This window comes from Hippocampus zosterae, chromosome 1, assembly GCF_025434085.1.
Source record: "Hippocampus zosterae strain Florida chromosome 1, ASM2543408v3, whole genome shotgun sequence".
Taxonomy (NCBI): domain Eukaryota; kingdom Metazoa; phylum Chordata; class Actinopteri; order Syngnathiformes; family Syngnathidae; genus Hippocampus; species Hippocampus zosterae.
In genome coordinates this window covers 28,343,388-28,367,816 of record NC_067451.1, presented here as the reverse complement: position 1 = coordinate 28,367,816, position 24,429 = coordinate 28,343,388, and the positions used below count along the sequence as shown (strand labels likewise).

General features: G+C 42.6%; 3 protein-coding genes across 7 annotated transcripts in view; 2 read left to right on the top strand and 1 right to left on the bottom strand.

The window, feature by feature from the left end:
• nexmifb (neurite extension and migration factor b) overlaps positions 1-9,970 on the top strand; it is a 103,882-nt gene extending 93,912 nt beyond the window's left edge. The window contains exons 3-4 of one of the 4 annotated variants that reach the window (XM_052073104.1): positions 2,654-6,848; positions 7,388-9,970. In XM_052073104.1, the coding sequence (XP_051929064.1) occupies positions 2,654-6,848; positions 7,388-7,547 (4,355 nt within the window). In that variant the 3' untranslated portion in view covers positions 7,548-9,970. Of the gene's footprint in view, positions 1-2,650 lie in introns of all 4 variants that reach the window. The other 3 variants (XM_052073095.1, XM_052073120.1, XM_052073113.1) reach the window with 3 other exon arrangements.
• LOC127607134 (platelet-derived growth factor receptor-like protein) overlaps positions 1-24,429 on the bottom strand; it is a 97,791-nt gene that overhangs the window by 22,296 nt on the left and 51,066 nt on the right. The window lies entirely within an intron of this gene.
• On the top strand, positions 15,670-24,064 carry rlim (ring finger protein, LIM domain interacting). Of its 2 annotated transcripts, none has more exons than XM_052074415.1 (4): positions 15,670-15,830; positions 17,024-17,250; positions 20,676-20,780; positions 20,868-24,064. In XM_052074415.1, exons 2-4 carry the CDS (start codon positions 17,082-17,084, stop codon positions 22,532-22,534), a joined length of 1,941 nt encoding a protein of 646 aa, XP_051930375.1. In that variant the 5' UTR covers positions 15,670-15,830; positions 17,024-17,081; the 3' UTR covers positions 22,535-24,064. The 2 variants fall into 2 exon arrangements, with proteins under 2 accessions (XP_051930375.1, XP_051930386.1); XM_052074426.1 differs by lacking the exon at positions 15,670-15,830 and adding an exon at positions 15,851-16,089.

Sequence of the window (24,429 nt, the reverse complement as noted above, 5' to 3'; positions counted from 1 at the left end):
ACCATCACAGCTCACCTGTTTTCTGGGTTTGGTCATGGGGCGCTTGCAAATTCAGCCCTTAGACGCTGTATTATACACATATTCCACAAACGCAATATTAATCAGAATGCCGCGTTTAGACTTAGGGTGGTACATCGAACACACTATTGTAAAGAACATTTTTGACTTGATTTCGCCTTCTGAAGAACAGTACTATTGTTAATATGATTAAAGTTGCATCAGCCTTCACCGCGTCTCTGAAGGTCCTGGGCAGATTAGCATATAAAGGCTGGAATCTGACTGGACAGAAAATCTAACAGTGCTGCATAGGGAAATGCCACAAAATGAGGAGAATACATAATTAGGGAATGAATAAATACAAAACAGAATTTAGGTTGTAACACAACAGTCGGGGATCAAGGCAAGCTCGTCCAAGATACGTCCCACCAGCTCGCTCGCAAAAGGGAAATGTGTCAGTATCGTCAGTGGGGCCAGTTCTGCGAACATTTTATCGAGAAATGGGGGCAAGTATAGAAACCGATGTGATGCTCTTACAAGCCGACAAGTCGCAGTTTTCTGACAATGAGAATAAGCAAGAAGATGCATATTTCCCTGGGGATTGCCATCGTTAAATGATAGAGCATACAGCACATGTATGCTCTTCATGACAAGCGGTCATGTTGCAATATTTCTGCAGGATAGAAGCCCATGAGACGTGCTCTTGCAAATTTCATTACCTCGCTGAATCACTCCTAGATCATATGCATATTCAAAGATCTGCTCAATAGCAACTCACCCATGGTGAATATTGTTTGTTAAGCAGTCCTCCCTGAAGCATTTACCATCACATCAATAACGATGTGGTGCATCTATCCAAAGATGGGTGACATTGCTGGTTAACCTAGGGGAATGAATTCATTTTTCTTTTTTAATTGTATATTTTCCAAAAGAAATAAGGGTTATGTCTCAGCCTAGTGAGGCAGGTGTGTTTGATATTACTTCGATGAGTTCCAGCATATGGGCTTGCCATATCCCAAGTGTACGTACCTGCCTCCACTGCTGTGATCTAATTATGCAGCGCAAACACGTTTATCTGCCTGCTGCTACAAGCTTGCTTCTGTGGATTTTGATTGTTCCTCATCATTCTTCCACTGATTAAGACAACGTCCCAATCAGCCTTCTGAAGACCACCCAAAAAATAAAACACTGAATTTTGTAACGAACCCTGTGTAATGTTGGGGTGTCTTTGAGCTGCTTTATACACTGTACACCACGACACCACACTGTACTCTGGGCACTTGAGTAGCTCTTAGCTGTGTTCACTGCTGTGATGGATGAAATACAGAGGTCAGATTGCATGCTTATTTATGTATTTATTCACACTATCTACAGTATAGTCATTCAGATTATACATGTAGTCCACCACTCGCTAAAAGTCAACTGGGATAAGATCTTCTGCCCGATTGAAGACAAGTGTTGTAGAAATTGTTTGGATAGACGTAAGAATAAGATAAGATATCCTTTATTTGTCCCACACTGGGGAAATTTACAGCCTCCAGCAGCAAGAAAGTAGGTAGAAAGAAGAAAGAAGAAAAAAAAACAACAAACGCCGTTCAATTAAGTGCAATATAAACACAAAATGGATAAATGGCAGTGCTATTTACAATTGTCTTTCACATCATTTAATTATTATTATTATTATTGTTGTTGTTGTTGTTGTTATTTTTATTCAGCAGCCTGGCAGCAGTCGGTAGGAACGAGCGTTGGTATCTCTCCTTCTTGCAGCGCGGGTGTAGCAGTCTCTGGCTAAAGGAGCTACCAAGTGCTGTCAGGGCGGGCTGGAGGGTGTGGGAGGGACTGGCCATCATAGCTTTTAGCTTAGTCAGCATCCTTCTGTTGCCCACCTCCTGCAGAGTGTCAAGGGAGCAACCCAGGACAGAACTGGCCTTCCTGACCAGTCGCTCCAGTCTCTTTCTGTCCCGGGCTGAGATGCTGCCTGACCAGCAGACAATGCCATAATGGATGGCCGAGGCCACCATCGAGTTATAGAAAGTCTTAAGGAGCGACCCCTGAACCCCAAAAGACCTCAGTTTCCTGAGTAGGAAGAGTCGGACCTGTCCTTTCCTAATCAGGGTGTCCGTTGCATACATTGCAAGTCCAGCCACAAAGAAACCCTATAAAGCATTCCACCCACTCACAAACACTAATACAGTCTTCTTTATTTTGCCAGGATTTCAAAACGGTTGCAGTTGTATTCCTTTCATGACTTTCAGTGACTAAAATATTTCAATTTTGGGCAACCCAGCATTATAGTATAGGTTGTAGTTGTGTGGCTTTCTCGATTTCATTTATGCCGTCATGCTTGTTTTCTGAGGCAAGTGAATCATTGTTGCACTATACTCTTCATATTTCTATTCTGTTAGTGTCGTTTTTCCCCTTTAATACATTTTACCACTGAACATGCAAGTGATTACGTTATGTGTTATGACTCATTAAAATTTGTAGTACCAGGAATCGAATCTGCAATAGCCACATCAGTGAATCAGTGCAGTCCTTGCTGGATAAAATTCCCCACTCAGGTGGACAGTTAATAATATTTCAAGGCCACAGAAAAAAATGAAATGCTGTGTTTTTACTTTGGCGTAAATTTTCATTTTTTTCTGTTTCCCAGCAGGGGTATGTGAGCCGAGTGGTGACCTGAGTCTAAGCAGACTTGTTGATGCTGCTCTCCCACCCCCAACTCCTCCTGCAGTGGAGTCATCACAGCAGCTCTGCCCAGCGCACCAGAGACCCACAGTCTCCTCACCAACTCTTTCCTTCCCCCTCCCACTTGGCTCTGACCTCTCTCTTGGTCTGACAACAGTTCAATGCCCTCCCTCCCATGAGGTTCCAACCCTCGTCCCTCACTTTCAACACACCCCGAGTGCCGCATCACTTCCTAACCCACCTGTAAGCTCCTGGGGCCCAATGAGTGATACACAGAAGAGGATTCGGTTGCCCGCTGCTACCTCTCTGGCACTGACAATGATGGAGCCTGACAACGTATCTACTCTGACAGATGAGTGTCTCCTTCAGCCGAGCCGCACCTGCCTCGGTTGCTTTATTGAGACCTGCGATGCCAACACCGAACAGAACCCACCACAGGAGCCTAGCACGAGCCCTAATTCAGAAAGTGGACTAAGTGTACGGATAGGGGATGTGAACCGTGAGGATTTCTCAGACATCAACAACATAAGCATCCAGTGCCTGAGCCATGCGGGGGAGGCAGTGAGTCACTACGGAGAACAGCTCCTCTCTGACCAGCTACTTAATTTTCCACTGCCGAAAGCCTCTGATGAAGGCAAGAGAGCGGAAGAAAGCAAAATTACAAATGACTGTGACGACCCCCAGGACGATGCAACAACAAAGAACTTGTATGAAGGACTGTTACTGGACAAAGTCAGCGGAGAGGAGGTACTCTTGGCTAATGCCAGCCAGGACTGGGGATACTTTGAGTCGTTCATTAGCGAGAGCAAGATGGAGCTGCTGGATCTTTGCTCCAAGAACGAGCTGTCCGTCAACCTCTTCTCTGAGGAAGATGTTGACAATTTATTTGATGATGAGGATGACGACTCTACCTTAAGTAGTGATGTTTGCTCACTCAAGATTCGTTATGAGTCATTTCAGGACAACATGAGGGAAAAAACAAATGTGCTCCAGGAAGAGACACAGTTTAATTTTTTCCCTAGTGTCCTGGCCAACTGTGCCAAGAAAGAAGAAGGAGTAGGAGTCTTGAGGAGGAGTGTTGATGAGCTTCAGCCCAAAATGGATGAGCTCATCCTTCAACCAGAGCAGATGGAAAACCCAGGGGACTGCAGTGGCCAGAGCCCTCTTGACGGCTCCCAAGGCTCACCCATGTCAACTCCTAAAGTGAACTATGTCATCGACTTTAATTCCACAGAGGAATCGGGGGAATTTAGCGATGACAGCTCCTGTACTGGATCCTCCTCAGACACTGTGCAGGAGGGCAAATCGAAGAAGGCTCACTCCAAAAGATTCCTCAGTCCCTCAAATCCGCTTAACTATGGATTGCGTTCTAAAAGAAAGGTTCGATACAGTGATGATTACTTGTATGATGTTGACTCGCTTGAGAGTGAGAAGAATGCAGAGAAAAAGGAGAAACCCCCACCCGGTCAGAAAGAAGAGGAGGACGTAGACTGGTGTCCCAAAAAACGGCGGAAATCATGTCGTAAAGAGCCACCCGTGGTCATCAAGTACATCATCATCAACAGGTTTAAAGGAGAACGGCTCATGTCGGTGAAACTGGGCAAAGTAAACCTTGCGGATGGTACTGTGAGCTTAAACGCCAACACAGTAAGCAAATACGAGACACTGGCTCCACTGAAGGATTACTGGCAGGCAAAGCAAAGAGACAGACAGGAGCAGCTTAAGCTGGTCGCCAGAGATAGACAGCAACGTGGTTTTCATCTTAACGGGCGCCACCATCGCCCTTTTTATTCTGGTCATCCTAAAAGAAAATACAAGATCGCAAACAGATTAAAGGTTCAGAGGATTCACGCTGTGGAGCAATCAGTCAGCATGCATGGTTCTCTGCCCTCTGATCAGGCCCATTCGGGTGTCACTAAAGAGGAGGGCACCCTCATGGCGCGGGAGATAACAGCGGCTCCGGACATCCCAGTCACATTGGACTTCAACTCCATCTCTGACACAATTATAATCAAGAGTCGCTCGCAGGAGAGGGAGGAGAGAGAGGGGAGGAGATTTGGAAGAAATAAAATAGTCAGGATAAGAAAATTCAAAAGTGAAGCGAGGCTGAGAAGCCTGAAAATGAAGGAGGCAGAAGGAGAGGATAGGAAGAGCGTGACAAACGTAACGGATGCCACTGCAGCAAACACCACGGACCTTGCTGCTGGTGCACAAGATGGAAGCATTAGCTCAACCACAGCCAAAGCAAATTTCTCTGACAATACTATCTCAAGTGACACAGATAAGGTGAAGTTCACGTTTGTTTCATCTTCCTGTCCTCCTAGCAAAGCATCACCCACAGAGGAGGTGGAAACCGGGGTTCCTGTCATCCCGGGGGGCTACCTGCAGACCTTGCTAGATGCTACAGACTCCTCTGGAGGGACGTCTATCTCCTATTTCCCACAACAGCCCTCCAGGCAACAGTATCCTGTGGGCCTTTCCCGAGAGGAGAAGCAATTTTGCTCCCTTCAACTTGCTCAAAGCTGTGTACTCTCCCCTCCTTCAGAATCAGAGCTCCAACAGTCTCCCCAGAATTGTCCCAGTTTCCCCCAAATGTGGCATCCACAGCTCTGCCCGAATCATAACCAGAACTTTGGACCTGAGACCCCAATCTTACCCAACAGCTTTCCACCTGCTGTACCCGCAAGTGAAAGCCTGCCCATTTCTGACTACAACCAAGTGAGCCCTGAGGGTGACCGGATACTTTACGAGAAGAACTACTTGACGGAGCCCGGACGACAGCCTGGGGTAGATCTGCAGGTGTGTCAGTCAACCTGTGTAGAGGGCCAGGTGCAATACCAGAGAGGGTCTCTGTGCACTGACAATGGAAGACTCATCAGCTACGACTCAGTGGGTTCCTTATCAGCCTCCTCAAGCAATTACAGTTCATTAAGCCTCAAATCTTGTGAGCGAGAGGGTGAGGAGGAGGGCCGAGACAGCTTCTTAGCTCACTGCAGTCCTAAAATGGTGATTCAGCAGAGTATGGATGCCCTCACGCCACTCAGGGAATCCTCGGACCTGCTGGACATCTCCAACTTCACCCCTGACAAATTTAGACACTCGTCGTTGTCAGAGCTTTCCCCGCCTGAGACGCCCAACCTCTCCCCACAGGTTGCGGGACGTGAGATGAAGACACCAGGGAATGTTGGAAAATATCAGGATGTAAATGATATGTCTACGGAGCGCAACAGGGACCTCAAGTGGAACTGTGACTTAATGCAGCAACAGGAGCACACGGGAAATGCCTACGCAGTGGAGGACGGTCAGTTTCCACTACACAACTTTAATAACCAGGATGTATTATGCTTAGATAAAAAGGGGGAACTGGACGCCACAGAATTTAATGAACAGACTGATGAAATGGCAGGGGCCAAAACCATTAAGTCAAAGAGGAAAGGCAATTACAAACAGGCAACTGCAGGACAGAGCCCGAAGAAAGTACGGGCTCCCAGGACACCCAAGTCAGAAAAGGTCAAGACCCCCAAACAGAATTCCCGTTCAACCAAAAAGATTAAGGCCATGTTAGAGGGTAAGGCAACCAAGAACCAAGCAGATGGGTGCCGCGCAGGCCTGACGGACAGCACAAGCAGCGGGGACTGGTCTGGCCCGGGCTGGTCAGAGAGCAACAGTCTCGTCGGAGACGACCAGAGAGAGTTTGAGGAGCCCTCCAATATCCTGTCCAACATTGTCTCCGGTATGGCTGAGGTCCAGAAATTCATGATGGCCTCCATTGAGCCGCTTTGGAATCCGATGTCTGAGGCCGATGCGCCCTGCGAGGCCAACAGTCTCAACCTAAAGACGCTTAAAATCTTGGCAGGCACCGAGTCTGATCTGAAGAAAAAGGGTGCCATGCTAACAGGGGCTGGGAGAGGCAGGAAGGCAGGGGGGAAAGGAGGGAAAAACCAGGCCAAATTCAACCCAACTCATCCCTTATTCCCTCAACTCGCTCTGGGCTGTGACATGTTTGACAAACCCAACTTTATTAACCCGGGGCCTGCGCACAAAAAGCTGTACCGTCACAAGACCAGTGCAAAGTTTCCTCGCATTGACACGCTGAAGGGCAAGCGAGCTGAGAGAGACCCAAATAAGGACATAGCACTGATGAGCTCTTTTGAGAAACTGAGGTAATATTTTGTTATCAGCTGCTGTTGCACCCCCTCTTTCTCTTTCCCCCACGATACCTGAGCCCTCCCTCACAAGCATACCTACACTGACGCTATGCCAGAGCTGCATGAGAACTAAGTTTCCCCTTGATTTCTCTCACTTCCTTTAATCCCCGAAAAGGAAATTACTATCTGCATGAAAAACGTCTTGTACGTTGCAAACTACCTATTGAGTGATTGTGTCAAGCTTGATTGAGATTTAAAACGACCATGGCTGCATTTTCCTCGCTTTTGTTGTTTCTGCTTCGTTTGTTCTTCTTAGAGTCATTTTGAGTTTTTTTTCTTTCTTTCTTGTTTTTGTCTGGAAAAAAAAGAGAATAACCCTCGAAAAATGTTCCGCAAGCTTTTTGAGGAGCTTTCTTTTTGTATTTTCTCAGCAAAACATGCTCCCGCGAAGTATGTATTTATACCTTTCCCCCCCCCCTAAAGATGTAGCTATATACACAAATGCATTGAGTGACATCTACGCACCCCTCCTCCTCATCTTTTTTTGTATGCAGAATGTGGATGTCCTGTTGTTGCCGTCCTTCATACACTGCCTGGCCCATTTCAAGAGGAAAACCTACATTTAATGAGCCCCATTTATTCACAAGGCATCTTGAAAACACAAGATGGGACCATTTTGTATTGATGACATATCAGATGCCTTTTTTCTCCTAGAGGCCGGAATGATTTTCGTTTGTCAAGCACTTCTTTTTCTTCAGGAGTGTAGAAGAACTGATTATCTACATTTACATTTTTACGCCTTGCAGAGTCATAAAAGCTTCACCCTCAGAGTATTTTTGTCATTGTTGATGTACAGGGACATGCAATATTTGCAACAACAACAACAACAAAAAGAGAAAATTATACCTTAAAATCAATGTGCCAAAAGTAACAATGCTGTGTAAATGACCTCTTATATATGTGTGAATATTGGCTGTTCCCATTTTCTATTTCCTGGAATACTGCTCTCCTCACAGAGACTTACCACAACAGGAATTCTTTGTTTGGGACTCTCTCTCTCTCTCTCTCTCTCTCTCTCTCTCTCTCTCTCTCTCTCTCTCTCTCTCTCTCTCTCTCTCTCTCTCTCTCTCGTCTGATGAAAGGCACCAACAGCTGGCAGTGGTACATCACCACTCACTAAACCAAATCAAAAACACTCTTGTTATCACCCCCCGCCCTCACTTTGTTTGCCAAATTCAATTTACCTCAACATCACCCGGCAATGAAAAGCAGCAACAAGAGAAAAAAGGGGAAATCTACTCTGAAGGCTACTGAAGAGGAACAGGATGAGAGCAAGATGCATTCAAGCTACCGGTAGCTTCCTGCAGACCAAGGAGAATGTAGTTAGGATGTTTGAGGCTAAGCAAGGAAATTATTTGTCAGCTGGGGCTGAGCCTCACTAAATAGCGCTTTTGGACTGAAGTTTCAAGGCAATTTATAACAGAGAGATTCGGATGCACGTTCCAAATGGCCGTCAGTCGTGGCATCCTTTGCAGTTTGATTTCATGTGAATGTCAAAGCAGTTTTCAGTACAAATGCAATCTCGTAAAGCAAAAGCGTTTCTTTTGATTAATTCCAATGCGAAAAGCTTACTTTTAATAAAATCTAAAATGTTCATTTGAATATCTTTTCCTTCACATTCTTGTGGAGTTATGTTTCTAAATTAATGTATATTTTTCACCGTAGGCGCATCCACTTTAAGATTATTTTTGCCTACTTTTTCCATGGGAAGGCATTGTTTTTTTCATGGTTGTCTTAAGTTGTCATTACAGTTTATGGTCCATGTTTTGGCAGAAAATCAAAATCATATTCGTGAGCATCCAGGATTCAACCATAAATACAATCAATCTTACAAATGGCTGCAAAAAAATAAGAATAATGTTATATAGCTTATTTCAAGAAGATGCAGCTTCTTTTACAGATTATACACAAGAGAAAGACTTGTGTTATTTTTTGGGGGGCAATTTAATTTTAAGGTGATGAGTGCAGATGTGGAAGCTTGACTTATGTACGGGCCTTGTCACAAAGGGCGTGGCGGCACAAGGATGATCGTAATAAGATCCAAATCAAACTATTGCTTTTTTGTTTTCCCTCTCTGCCATGATCCTGCATTTCTCTCCTCCAGAATATCAGGGTTAGGACCAAGATGAGCTGCTGATGGGAAGCTCCACATGGGTTGCAAACCCATTTAGACTGCCTTCTCTCATTTCTGCCTATTGTCAAATTGAATGTACTTATCTTTGAAGTTTTCTTTTTCTTTTTGAAATGTGCCACTGTTGAGCTGCCTCATTTTAATGGTGCTAAGAAAGCTGACATTTTGTTTTGTTTAATTTCATTTGGTTTCTCCCAGAGTTAACAAAAAGAAATGCAAACTAGATTAGGTTCCTAATCCTCCTTATGAATGTATATTATGACGTTATGTTTGATGTATTCACTTCATGATTCTTTGACATTGATTGGAATTACTTTTGCTCTTTTCGTTAAAATATTGCCAAGCTTTATATATACTGTCTAGAGTTGTATCCAGAAGGAATCGTAATGAACTCTTGACACAACAAAATCTTGTATATTTTTTGTGTGCCAATTTGTAACATATTTTGTAAGTGTATATTTTTCTTAGAAAGTGCTGTGAAGTATTTGTGTGTGTGAGTAACCTTTTATGCGCCTCATTGGGCAGTCGAAAGGATATACAATGACAAGTTTCTGGTTTTAAAAACCAAAATATGAAAGTATCGACAAAAAACTAGAAATATTTACATTTTGTTGGGAGTTTTTGTAATAAGACCATGATCTTGTTGTGTGAGTGTTGTGTTACTGTGTAAAACACAAATAAGCAAAGGGGGAAAAAAAGAAAACTTTGGAGAAAAAAATATATCTATATAATTTGTGATCAATTTGCTGTTTTATAGAATTTCATGTAAATTATTTGAGTATTATTTTCTTTTTTTTTGTTTGTTTGTTTTGTTGTAACTGTTGCAAAGGTTTTAAATATTTGTGATCAAGCCTGTATGGTGATAATGTAATATTGGTAACTTGCTGAGTTTTGTAATAATGTTTATGGAGTAAATATACAAATTAAAATAAGATTTTGAATGCTGCTTTCTGAAGAGAATCGGGTTGTGTTATTTCACTGTTGTCTAAGTCAGTGTTAATTACTTTGTGATGGAGGGAGGGCAGGAGGGAGGGAGAGATAGGGTTGGACAGATGGATACAGTAGATCAGGGGTGCTCAAACTTTTTGGATCGAAGATCTACTTTTCGATCAACGAACCTCCCGGGATCTACCCTTACCTTCACGCGCACGCGCACGCCCTGATGAGAAACAGCCTGAAACTGAGGCATGCGACGCACTTTTGCAGCCCGTTAACTATCGTAGCTAACACGTACCGTTTTAAAGTGCTTCCCTGGGCCCTCCTAGATTCCTATTCTTTACTCCTGCCCTCGGTGAATTGTACACGAAGCAAACTCCGAATGAGAATAATGACGATAAAAGATAAAGTGCAGCAGTTCTGATCACAAGCGGCGATTGCAGACTGCCGAGAGCTAACAACTTCCGGTGACGTAATCACGTGCCACCGTAAATTCGAGATTTAGCTGCTTTATTTTATTTTTAAATATTTTTTGGTAAAAATGAGACTGATAAGATGATTAGGGTGCAGTGTAACTTAACACAAAAATATATTATTAGCATGCACAAAGACACACAAATGTCCTCGACACTCTTCTGATCTACTTGGGACCTGTCTTAGATCAACCGGTAGATCGGGATCTACCTAATGAGCACCCCTGCGATAGATAGATAGATAGATAGATAGATAGATAGATAGATAGATAGATAGATAGATAGATAGATAGATAGATAGATAGAGAGAGAGAGAGAGAGAGAGAGAGAGAGAGAGAGAGAGAGAGAGAGAGAGAGAGAGAGAGAGATAGATAGATAGATAGATAGATAGATAGATAGATAGATAGATAGATAGATAGATAGATAGATAGATAGATAGATAGATAGATAGATAGATAGATAGATAGATAGATAGATAGATGGGAGGATGAGTCACTGCTTTTCCCGAAGCACCATGCATCCCAATTAGTCCTTCATATCTATATTCACAATATTGTAAGATTCTTTGGTGAAAAGTATTTTAATTTCTCTGGGTCCAACCTTGAATCATGTTATTTTAATGTCAGATGTAATTAACACTCAGAGTCAGGCACAGCTCGAGTGATTGCTCATCCATAACTCCGAGCTGGGCACTGTGGTCCACACTGCAACTCATTCTGGCATGCTTAATTGGGGCTGGAGCCAATGTCTGAGACTATAAACACACCGTGTGGTGTATGCGTCCAAAATCTTCAGGTGATATTAGTTTTGTGTTTGTTCCGTAGTCACCCATAACAGTTAAGAGAGCAAGCCAATTATAAAATACAGTGTCAAGTCAAGTCAACAGTATTTATAGAGCACTTTCAAACAGCCATCGCTACATACAAAGTGCTGTACATGGAGCGATTTAACATACACAATAAACAGTAAGACGAATCGGTAATAAAGGTGGTAGAAAGCACCAAGCAGTAAAATCAAGAACAAATCTAAGTCATGCTGAGTCGAACGCCAAAGAATACAAGTGAGTTTTGAGGAGGGCTTTAAAGATGGGCAGCGAGGAGGCTTGCCGAATGTTCAGTGGGAGGTCATTCCAGAGAGAGGGACCAGCAACAGAAAAGGCTCCATCCCCTCTGAGCCTCAGTTTAGTTCTTGGTACTTCTAACAAAGACTGGTCCACAGACCTGAGGCGCCGGGCAGGTGTGTAGGGGCGGATGAGCTCAGAGAGGTAAGGTGGCGCGAGATTATTCAGAGATTTGAAAACAAAGAGGAGGATCTTAAAAATAACTCTAAAATGAATGGGGAGCCAGTGAAGGGATGCCAGAGTAGGAGTTATATGCTCCCTCTTACGAGTACCAGTCAAGAGGCGAGCAGCGGCATTCTGGACCCGCTGAAGGCGCTTAATGGAGGACTGGCTGACTCCAAATACAGGGCATTGCAGTAATCCAGCCGGGATGTGACAAAGGCATGAATTACTGTCTCAAAGTGTTCATGTGAGAGGAGAGGTTGTATTTTGGCTGCTACCGTCTTCTTCACATGTTCTACTAATTGATCTGAGACACAACTAAAACACTGAAACATTCTATGGTGTGTAAATAACTTTGTGACCTTGATTTCAACCCTATTTGCGTCATGGGTCATTTTCCCCCGAAGACCACCTCTGTACTTTTTTTTGAACAGCTTCCATGGAAATGTGAATAAAAGCATTTCAATTTTTCTTCAGTTGCGGACAATCTAGGAAAAGTTATAAAATTTCAAGTTTAAAAAAATATCATTTAGGGGGTCTTTGGGGAGTTTTTAACACACGTATCCGGCCCGCGGGGCGTAGTTTGGGGACCATTGATTTATCCCCACGAGAGTCGCAGGTGCGCTGTATTTAATTTTCAGTAATTCGCTATATAAATCAGCATGTATTGTATTGTATTGTATAGTCTGACTTTTAAAAACGATCGTTACAATTGTTGAGAAGTAGTCTATCTATCTATCTATCTATCTATCTATCTATCTATCTATCTATCTATCTATCTATCTATCTATCTATCTATCTATCTATCTATCTATCTATCTATCTATCTATCTATCTATCTATCTATCTATCTATCTGTCAGTTTAATTACCTACCTGCCTGCCTACATACCAACCTACCTGTTAGTCGGTCGGTTTGTCTGTCCTAGTTATTGTCAACTGGTGGGTCCACGTAAGGATTGGTCACCGACAGGGACAGGACGTAATATTATACATTATGAGCAATGAATTACAAAAGTGTGGATTGCCTGATCTGTATGCCTTAGATGTGTTTTTCAAGAAAACATTACAAACAGTACAAATTCGGGTCAAACTGCTGCCATCAGAGGGGAACTCTCATGTAAACCCAATGTACAGTTAAATATTTAACCCTTTCATGCACCCTGTCACCTGATAACATGACAAACTGTGCACTGTAGTAACTGTAGAGTTCTAAATATGTGTCCCAGGTCCGATGTGTCATTATTTGGAATAGAACATTATTTTGACAAGAATGCGTCAGGAACATTATGAATTGGTGTGTTATTCAATATGCCCGTGTTTCCATGCAGAAAATATTAGGTAAAGGGCAGAAAGTGTTAGTAGTACTTTGCAATGGACATTCCTGCAAATATGTCAATATCAGTGTAGATGGGAAGAAAGCGAGCATCGTGCAAACAACTTCAAACGGCATATTGGCAGCCCCTCAATGAGAAATGTCACTAGTGTTTTCCGTGCATAAACATTTTGACATCAAAACAGCTGCAGTAGCACTTGTCTACGGCTTTCTTTTTCTATGAAGGCCAATGATTGATGTTGCACCTTTCCAAAAGGAAAAGCTCACAAACAATTAATTGGACCACACGAGTAACTTGAGATAACAGTGATTTGACTTACAAAATTGTATTACATAGCAACATGAAACTGTTACATTGTCACTGTACAGTAGGAAATCAAAACCTGGATGGCACAAAGTTTCTTGAAATTCAACGAAAAGAAGACAGAGGTGATATTGTTTGGTTCCAGTGGCCCTTGTACATTCCATCCTGTAGACTTGGGCCCCGTGTCTCCTTATCTGAAATCAACGGTCTCAAACTTGGGCCTTAAACTGGACAGTGATTTCAAACTCGATCTGCAAATTGGTGCCGTTGTTAAATCAAGCTTCTTTCACCTTAGACAGCTGGCCAAAATAAAACCTTTCCTCACACTTTTGAGACAGCAATCCATGCCTTTGTCACATCCAGGCTCGATTACTGTAATGCCCTGTACTTTGGAGTCAGCCAGTCCTCCATTAAGCGCCTTCAGCTGGTCCAGAATGCCGCTGCTCGCCTCTTGACTGGTACTCGTAAGAGGGAGCATATAACTCCTACTCTGGCATCCCTTCACTGGCTCCCCATTCATTCATTCAAATCTCTGAATAATCTCGCGCCACCTTACCTCTCTGAGCTCATCCGCCCCTACACACCTGCCCGGCGCCTCAGGTCTGTGGACCAGTCTTTGTTAGAAGTACCAAGAACTAAACTGAGGCTCAGAGGGGATGGAGCCTTTTCTGTTGCTGGTCCCTCTCTCTGGAATGACCTCCCACTGAACATTCGGCAAGCCTCCTCGCTGCCCATCTTTAAAGCCCTCCTCAAAACTCACTTGTATTCTTTGGTGTTCGACGCAGCATGACTTAGATTTGTTCTTGATTTTACTGCTTGGTGCTTTCTACCGCCTTTATTAACGATTCGTCTTACTGTTTATTGTGTATGTTCAATCGCTCCATGTACAGCACTTTGTATGCAGCGATGGCTATTTGAAAGTGCTCTATAAATACTGTTGACTTGACTTGACTAGGCTACATACAGTTTTGTTGCTGCACTGTGTGCTTTCATTATGTTGCTTCAAGGGGTAAAGCACTGCTGTAAGGATGCTGATTAGCACTTGTGGACTGATAGGCTAAATTATGTTTTTTTCAAATAGACAAGATTATTTATTTATGTATTTATTTTTGGTTAAGTTTGAAAGCAGACGTCTCGTCAACAGCGTATACGGAGCCCCTAAAGCAGGGGTCCCCAAACTACGGCCTACGTATCCGGCCCGCATGCACATTTGACCCGGCCCTCCAACCCTCTTGTTGTCCTCGGTTGTCCTCACTGTGTTAAAAACGCCCCCAAAAAAACCCTAAATGATCATTTTTTTACTTGAAATTTTATGACTTTTCCTAGATTGTCGCCAACTGAAGAAAAATTGAAGTGTTGTTCTTATTCACATTTCCATGGAAGCTGTACAAAAAAAAAAGTACAAAGGTGGTCTTTGGGGGGAAATGACCCATGACACAAATAGGGTTGAAATCAAGGTCACAAAGTTATTTACACACCATAGAATGTTTCAGTGTTTTAGTTGTGTCTCAGATCAATTAGTAGAACACGTGAACAAGACGGTAGCAGACATAAACAAGACAAAATAGGTGGCGTTCTCGTAGATGGCAGAACTCTTTTTTTGTGGATTTCAAGGGGCTATAAAGAGAGAGAGTTGTTTAGTTATTATTTATTTCCTGTTTTTTCTGTGAAGAACTCAGAGAGGGTTATTAAGTATTATTTACTTCATTAATAGTGTTTTTATTTGTTTCCTGACTTTTTTCTGTAAAGAACCTGGAAAGGGTTATTTGGTTATGTGTGGCTTTCTGGGAAACAATATTTTTTTAAAGCTCCCCTACGATTGTTGATGTTACAAACTGACACCGGCCCCCCATCAGAGAAGGGAAAAGTTATGTGGCCCTCACAGGACAATGTTTGTGGACCCCTAGGATAAATGGTTCGGATTAAGGATGGAGGAAGTCTGGACAAGTCTCTTGTGACGTGCCGCGTTCCAAATAGTGGCATTGATTTGCTTTCACGTGCTCACTGACTTTAATTGATTCAATTAAGAGATGATAACGGTGATGTACTGGTGAATTAATGGAAAAGCAGAAACATCTACTGTATTTCAGTATCACCGGGTAGTACTTGGCATGTACAGTATAGCCACGCTGTGACGCTGTGACCGAATTTAGTGGTTCGGTTCAAAACAATAATCCGACAATTGTAGTTCCTGAATTCTATCTATCAGGCAGCAAGTTCGCCGATTGGTTCAGGCGTTGGCCGTGGCGTCGAAGTTCCAAAATAGCTGTGTAACGTCACTAAATGTTCCTGTGAGTCTAAATTCGGGGAATTGTATTATGGGCTGGTTTCCCCCGGAAGAACGTTATGGATTTCACGAAAGAAACAAAATGGACTCCTGAAACTAAATTTCATGTTACACTCAATCGTTTTTTTTAAGGTTATTGGAAGAACAACTGGGACTTACTATCCTATCATTACTCTCATCACCGAGCAGGTAACATAATAGCGACCTTTTGAGAGACCGTTTATGTTTCCTGGTACTATTATTTTGAGCGAACCAGTTCGGTCCCGTTTGCACTTGCCTCGTACTGGTTTAGAACGTCATTGCTACCTGCCGTCCGCTTAGTTAGCTCAACAGTAGCTAATGGCTGTCGATGACGCTACACTTTAGGGACTTGGAACACTCCCATCCCGTTGTTGAATATTTATTGAAGCTTTGTCAGCTGACTTACAATTGCGATTGACCGTGCCAGGTATGTGTGCACGACAATTTAGTGGTACTAACGACTCTTGTGAATTTGATCGCTATCGTAAGGTTAGCCGAAAGGTCCGTTTGAGATTACGTTGCTAGCGGCCACTCCGCTAGTTAGCATTGACACCACATCGCCGCTTGTGGCCATTTGTCTCGGCGTGTCCGCCTAATAAGCTAATAAAACACGTTTGAAATGAATTCTTTAACGGTAACTGTACGTCAAGTGGTTTCGGCCACCTAGTTTACATTATGTGTACCGAGTAAAGTCGCGTCCGTGTTCACTAATAGCAATATGAACTCAAACTAGATGCCATTTTGTTTTGGCTCTACTTCTCAATTTATTAAGGGCTTTCCTTTAAATTATGTCCATATCAGCTGTTATGTATCCTTGTTATTTTCCTTAGACCAGCTTGGCAGTTTAGCTGTACTACAAATTACAGTGTTATAATGTGAGCGAATTGAAACGATAAGTCGACGTTTTGGGTTTAGGTAATATCTAATGGATGTATTAACAGCGAATTTCGATATGGGATTTCAGTCAGGCCTTGTAATTCAGTGAGCCACCGCATTTTTTAATCAAGCACACTAATAGTCATTTCTAATCCTTACATCTTTTCCAGCAGATCCTTAAAAAGTCTTAGATATTGAAGTCAAACAAAGCCTTGATTAGCAATCAAATGTAAATCTTTGAGGACATAAAAATGTTAACACATGATGCATGTAGGATGTCATCATTGTAAATAATCACACACACACACAAAACCAAATGGTTCTTGTGGTAAGATCACACAAAATAGGACCTTGAGACTATTATGAAGTTGTTCTTTTACTTCAAATGGAACTAAAAAGCCTAAAGTATTTAACTTGTCTTAAGATGTTGGAACCATGTCTTAAACCATTATTACAAACATGTACGTTTAATGTGTTTCATACAGCTTCTAAATCTTGCTGGAGACTGGAGAATCTTCTCGGACCTCTTCCCCTTCTGACTCAATGGAAGGGTCTGACAGTTCAGAGCAGAGCGCCAGTGACCAGCCAGAGTCGCAGCGCAGGAGGCAGCTCGATCGTCTTGATAGAGAAGAGGCCTTCTACCAGTTTGTCAACAATCTCAGTGATGAGGACTATCGTCTCATGAGGGACAACAATCTTTTGGGTACCCCAGGTAATCGTCTTCCATTTTATGGGTAATTCATTTTACTGGACATGCTGTCAGCTCATCATATGATTACATTACTGATGTTTAATCATATGATTTGTTTTAGGCCAAATGCCATTTTTTCCAATTCTGTGTATCTAAGTAGCAGTATGCTGTTTTTGGGTGTCTATGGTAGGATTGAAACTACATGGTTCAAGTGACAGATTTCCCAGAAAAAAAGGGCCCACTCTGCTGTAGTCATGTGGCATAGCAACATTTGTAAATAAAAAATCTGATACGAATGAGAGAGCTGCCAACGTGACTGCAGAGTAAATTGACAGACTGTTAGCGCGACATTGTTGAAGTATGCCGATAGATGACATGCCTATACAGTGGATAGAAGAAGTCTATACACCCCTGTTGAAATGCCAGGTTTTTGTGATGTAAAAAAAATGGGACTGAAATAATAAAAAAATATTCTGCTATTAATGTGAGTGAGACATTAACTATCAACTGAAAAAAAACCCTCAATGTTGAGAGTGCAAATGAAAATAAACAACCAAGATAATGTGGTTGCACAAGTGTGCACGCTTTCTTATAACTGTGGAAGGTGGCTATGTTCAGAATTGACCAGTCACACTCAAACCTAGGTTAATTTGAAACTAAGATAAGATAAGATATCATTTATTTGTCCCACACTGGGGAGATTTACAGTCTACAGCAGCAAAGTTGGGGGGTAGAAAGAAGAAAAACAAAGTTTTAGCATTCACAAAAATAAATGTTTCAGTTTCAATGTACACAGTTCAATTAAGTACAATATAAATATAGATATAGTTAAGGTGGCTGTGCTCTTTACAATTGTTTTTCACGTAATTTTATTTTTATTTAGCAGCCTGACAGCAATCAGTAGGAAGCACACCCCTTTCATATTTGATTAGTGTAACCACAAAATAAAGTTCAGATGTTTAATTTAGTAGGCTATTTCTGACATTTTCTTTTCCCTCTAGATGCCTTTTTGCTGCCTTTTTTGTTTGTTTATTTTTAATTAGCTGAAGTCTAACAGTTTTGTGTTTGCAATGACTGCTGTTGAACTGGTTAGGCTCCAATTCTAGCTATGTTTCACTGTTGGTGATGAGCAGTGTTTGCGGCAAATATATACAGTACCTTTTGAAATTATGACCACAAAATTTGACCGTGGTCTTATCTGACCATAAGGCATGTATGTGTCTTTGGGTGATTTCAAGTGTTGTTGTTTTTCCCTTTGTAAGACAAAGCTTCTGTCTTGACTTTAGATTTTTGGTTTAATTAATTGCACAGGTTATATGTGGCATTGATGGTAGAAAAAGTTGTGAAATTATTTATCCTGGTCTTTTTTTTTTTAACACAAAAATGGCATTTGAACTGGGCTGTTCAGACTTAATTTACAATTCATCCACTACACATATACACATCTTCCAAAACACACTGGAGTTTCGTGGATAGCATGCAGTAAATCAAACCTGCAGCAAAACTGTATACCTTGAAATAAAATGTGTTTTAAACCCATGCATTATATAGGAAAAAAGGTTTGTAATGCAGAAGTTAACTTCATTTAACATTGGGTTAGGGAAAATCCATTTAAGCCAACTTAATTACTCAATGTTCCGCGTTTCAATTATTATTTACTTTGAGTGTGTTAACGCATATAAATTTAGCCCTTTTTGCATGCAAGTTGTTACGTTTTTTTGTTGTTGTTGTTGTTCAGAATGTGTAAAACAGATATCTCAGGACTAACTTGGCAATATTGTAAATAGACAGTAAATACAATTCTAAAGACTAAATCGAATTGTGGCTCTTGGACTTGCAGTCTGAGTGCAGCCTAAGAAACTTTAATGAAAATGGGTATGTCCTGATAATTTCATCGGTCAGCAAATATTGATGATGTTTCAATCGGAGCTGCAAGTGAACTTGATTTTGTTTTTGTACTGATTTTGAATCTGTCCTTGTTTTTTTTCCCCCTCCGGCACATTATTGATCATAATAATATGCAAGATAGTAATACACATGTAGTCATATTTGTGAATTAAGGATTACATTCAGCAACAGGTGGAATTATGGACTGAAACGTCCAAGCTATAAAGTACAGTGTTCGGCAAAATCTGCACTGCAAGGTGGTCGAATGGTTAACACGTCCGCCTCAGAGTGCAGAGGGTGTGGGTTCAATTTCAGCCCCAGCCTTGCTGCGTGGCGTGAACATTTGCTGCTGTTCTAGTGAATTCATATTTGAGTCACGATTTTCTTTAACAGTTGTAAAATGTGACTTTTTAAACTCCCAAATGTTATGGGTAGTTATGTTGGCTATATAATTGTTAATCCCTTTCATCACAATTAAATAGGTTGGGTTTTTTTTTTTTGTGTGCCAAAATGTGCACCAGCCTCTACTCTTGTAACAGATTTCAACATTTCGGTCCGGTGTGTGACTATTAAGTGGATAATAGAAGTCTTTGTGTTTAGGGACGGGATTGTTAGCATATGCGTCTCACATTGTTGACGTGCACCTGTGTTTATGTGCAAAGATTAAAAAAAAAAAAGACTATGGTACTTGTGACACATATTTGCTCATTTCTGTTGATTATTTGGGGAGATTGAAGTTTACATAGTTGGATTGCATTTCCCTTACAATGCCTTTGACATTTTGTCTGCTGTGAAAATCGCTTACATCGTTTCATCCAATGTCACCTATGTCATCATCAGAATTGTTTTTTTTTTTTTTTTTTATCTCCACAGTCAGTTAAATCTTTTTTTCCCCCACTTTGCCTGTATCGGAAGATGCTGTGCTGAGCATTAAGCTCGGGGAGCTTGGTTTTCACACTATGATGAGAATGCCACAACTTTCGCGCTCTACTGAAGACACCAATCCGTTTGTGTCCCAGGACAGTGGGAGGGAGAGTGTAAGTTTGGAGCGTCCTTTAGCGGAGCACCCTGCGAGGCGAGGGCATTGACTGGACAGTGGCATGCCCTGGTAAGTCTAGAGGTCTTAAGCATTGTCCTGTTGCTGTGTTTTAAAGAAAAACTAAACAGCTCTGTGGATCACTACTGTTTTGAAAAATACTCTAAGGGCTATGGGATTAATTTGTGTCCTGTGCATTTATTGCAGGATGGCACCTCGAGAAACGTTGAGACAATAAGGAACAGAAAAAACTTGAAATACAGTACAGGCGGGATCTTTTTTCACTGCTTATGATTCTATTGTAGTTGTTGAGGTCAAAATATTTTGCATTCTGTTGGAATATGTTTCCTTCAGCCTGAGTGAACATTTGATTTTAGTGCAAAATGGTTTGGACGTTGGTGTCTTAGCTGTTTTTAAAATGAACTTAATACCAAATGACATTGAAAAAATGAATTGCGGGGTGAGACACGGCGCTCTGTTTTCTTGTTGATAAAGTGCTCTTATGTTTTAAATTCTTTTTCAGGAGAGGCAACTGAGGATGAGCTGTTTAGTAGACTTCAGAATCTCAAAAATGGTGCAGAGCAGCAGAGTAACACGCCCAGTGCCGAAAATGTAGAAGAGCCCAGCGGTAAGTTTGACATATCTTTTGCTTTCTATTTAAAATTGAATTGGTAAATCAGTGATGAACCTGAAATGCTTTCTCCATAACTTTTAGAGCAACCTGAACCCTCTGAAGATCCTGCTAACGGAGATAGTCTCCTGGAATGGCTGAACACTGTGAGGCGCACAGGCAACACAACCAGAACTGGCCATCGTGGAAACCAGTCCTGGAGGGCTGTAAGTCAGACCAACCCAAACAGTGGAGACTTTCGATTCAGCCTGGAAATCAGCGTGAATCGCACCTTAGCAGAGCAGCAGGCAGCTGCCGAAGGAGAGCAACAGCCTCCAGAGTCTCAAGCAGTGGAGGGAAATGCTGACCCATCCGTTCTCATGGAGACAGGAGTGGTAGAAGAACCAGTTGTCGAGGAGATGGCTGTCATTGTTGAGCCGGTACCGGTACCGGAACCTGAGCCTGAGCCTGAGCCTGATCAGGAGATGGTTGTTTCGAATGAGACACATGGAGAACCTCCCAGCTCACCAGTTGTCGTGCCAGTTCAACCCACTCTTTCTGTGTCTCTACGTAGAGGACACAGGAGGGCTCGCAGCCGCAGTTCGGAACCGTGCCGAACCGGGACTCGGTCGGCCAGGAGTCGCTCCCCTCTCCGTTTAGATCAGCTGGAAGAGCTCCCCAATCCCCGCTTTGCTCAAACGTCTCAAAGCCCCAGCAGCAATCCTAGCAATCCACCTGCCCCTCAAGTGGAGGGTAGTTCTCGGACTCGACAGCATGTTGTTTCTAGACAAAGTGCTGCTGAGACTGATATTCAGGAGAGCAGGGTTGAAACCGAACAAAGTCCTGAGACCCAAAGCGTTGCCTCCCAAGAAGGAGAAACTGGAGTTGAAGGGGGTGCAGCTGGACGACGGCCGCCGACTATCATGCTTGATCTCCAGGTGCGGCGCGTGCGTCCAGGCGAGTATCGCCAAAGGGACAGCATTGCCAGTCGTACCCGTTCGCGCTCGCAGAACTCAAACAACACGTTTCTTTATGAAAGTGAGCGCGGTGGATTTCGTAGGACTTTCTCACGCTCGGAGCGTGCCGGTGTGCGGACATATGTCAGCACCATTCGCATCCCGATCCGCAGAATCTCTGATGCGGGTTTGGGAGAGGCGACCTCAATGGCTCTCCAGTCTATGATTCGACAGATCATGACAGGCTTCGGTGAGCTCGGCTACCTCATGGATTCAGACTCCGATTCTTCCGATTCCAACCGTGGAGCCAATGCATCTGCGGATTTGGCTGAAAACGCCGATAACACGGATGCCGCCGCTCCTGCTGCTCCTGTTGTTGATGAACCAGCCGTGGCTGCCGCTGTCAGGGCGAGGACAGTTGAGACCGATACGGATGAAGGACATGCCACCGCTCCGCCAGCCCCCGGTGGCAGGGCTCGACCCAGACCCCCTATCAGCCTTGAGGAGCCGAGCTCGTTGCCCCTTCTGCGACTGGCTCATTTCTTCCTATTAAACGACGAAGATGAGGACCAACCCCAAGGGCTGACCAAAGAACAGATTGACAACCTTGCCATGCGCAACTTTGGCGAAAGTGACGCCTTGAAGACTTGCAGTGTCTGTATAACAGAGTATGCGGAAGGAAACAAGCTCCGGAAGCTTCCTTGCTCCCACGAGTATCACGTGCACTGCATCGATCGCTGGCTGTCCGAAAACTCCACCTGCCCTATCTGTCGCAGGGTAGTTCTTGTGTCTACCAATCGAGAGAGCGTAGTGTAGTTCATAGCAGTTCTCTTTGTCCCACACGTACGTGATGTAATAATCCAAGTTCATTCACAACTTGAAGAAGAGCAGTCTTTGTTGAAATCTCGACTGTCCGTTCCATTTGCAAGTTTTATCTTGAGGTCGTCACCGGTTTGATTTGGGTTGCTTCACGCTGGCACTGCTGGAGGTTACGGTTGCTGTGGTATTCTGGTTTCATTATATACCGAGTTTGAACATTTCGGTTTTACTTCCAGTCGCAGACAGCGATGATCAGGTACAACAAATAATATCTTATCTAATGACGACGGTTGTTGTGCGCAGAAATTGGCTTTCTATTGCAAGCCGTGCCTGGGAAACTTGTCAATTAATAGGCCTGACTATTACAATAGTAGTTTCTACCTTTCCAAAGTTAGTCACACACCCTGCATGCTGTGTGTGTGTGCATGTGCGTGTGCGCGCGCGCGTGTGAGAGAGAGACACTATTCTCAAGAAAACCCTCTGGTTATAAAAGCTGTGCACCTGCAGGCAGTTCAAGCAGCTCAAACTGCACCAGTTTTATTAGCCCCTAATCAATGCCTTATATACCATGAGGTGTGTTGGTACAGTTCGGTTACTCCAGGTCAAAGTATTAGCTGTAAATATGCTTGTATAAATAATTTTGAGTCATGCTTTGTATCCGTGGTCTTATTTTTCGATTGGCCAACTTATTGTCTACCCGGGCAACCCTTAATTTGCATCTAAACAAGGCTGGGATCAGTCTCCGGCCAATTTTATACATTGACGGTTACGACCAAACGAGGACAATGTTTCTTTGCCATTTCATCTATACACTGCCATGTTTGTTAACTATGGCATAATGTCCATGTGCAATTGTTTCATAAAATGCAGTAGATAGTTGTTCCGGCAGAAAGAATATGGGAAAACAGGTTACATAAAAAAAAAACCTCAACTTTGGGATTTGTATAATATTTGGCTCACAAAAAAGAAATGAAAATGTAATGATGTCGGTACCAGGAATCGGGGATGTCTGCTGGTTGTACATATTGGTTTGAAATCTTGCTGTTGACATGTGAATTTTCCCACATTACCAGTGCTGGGAAAAAAAATCACAACACGCCTGGTCTCTCTTGTCAGTGGTTTACTCCTCAGAGATTCCTGGAATTTTCCCGTAGAAATGTTTCGCAATCCATTTTTCCGCCATCTATCAGTTGTCTGGTCTACTCTCACATGATCAGATTGTTTTGTTAGGATTGCTGAGCAAAATGTAACGCGTCTTAACTTTCTCAATTTATGATAGAATAGTACCCATAATTTGCAGAAATTAATTTCCATTTGAAATTTCCAAATTCCATCTTCAGGCTTCAGTTTTGATCAAGGTCTGGTAGACTGTCAAAAGATGTTCAACCTCACCACATGCCCATTACAGCTTGCAATACATGCAAAAGTCCAAGTTCACCAAACAAATTATTCTATATAACTGTATGCTATTATTAAATCTATGTTCAATGGCTGAAATCTGAAATAAAGATTTCTTGCATTATTAAATGTGTTGAAGTACATTTCTATATTAGAGGATATGTCAGGTTTTATGGCACTATTGAAGAACGGGAACACAGGACATCTTTGCCATGGTTGCTACACTTTTTTTGCACCCCCCCAAAAAAAAGAAATTAAGCCAGATTTTGTCATTGTTGAAAACCACAAACTTGTGTACACTGATCCCTCGCTATTTCGCGGTCCGTTTATCGCGGCTTCAGTGCATCGCGGATTTTGATAAACATTCATAATTTTTTTCCCATATCCACGGAGTACCGTACTGTGACTCGCTGTTGTTTTGCAGCTTCTCGCGGACCGTTTGCGGACTTAATTAATTTTTTTTTAAACCTGTATATGTTTATTATTTCGTTTAT

Excerpts from the sequence above, each read along its gene's own strand:
- rlim (XM_052074415.1), top strand. The coding sequence starts at position 17,082 with ATGGAAGGGTCTGACAGTTCAGAGCAGAGCGCCAGTGACCAGCCAGAG. Across the intron at positions 17,251-20,675 it reads CAATCTTTTGGGTACCCCAG|GAGAGGCAACTGAGGATGAG; the intron begins GTAATCGTCTTC and ends ATTCTTTTTCAG. Across the intron at positions 20,781-20,867 it reads AAATGTAGAAGAGCCCAGCG|AGCAACCTGAACCCTCTGAA; the intron begins GTAAGTTTGACA and ends CATAACTTTTAG.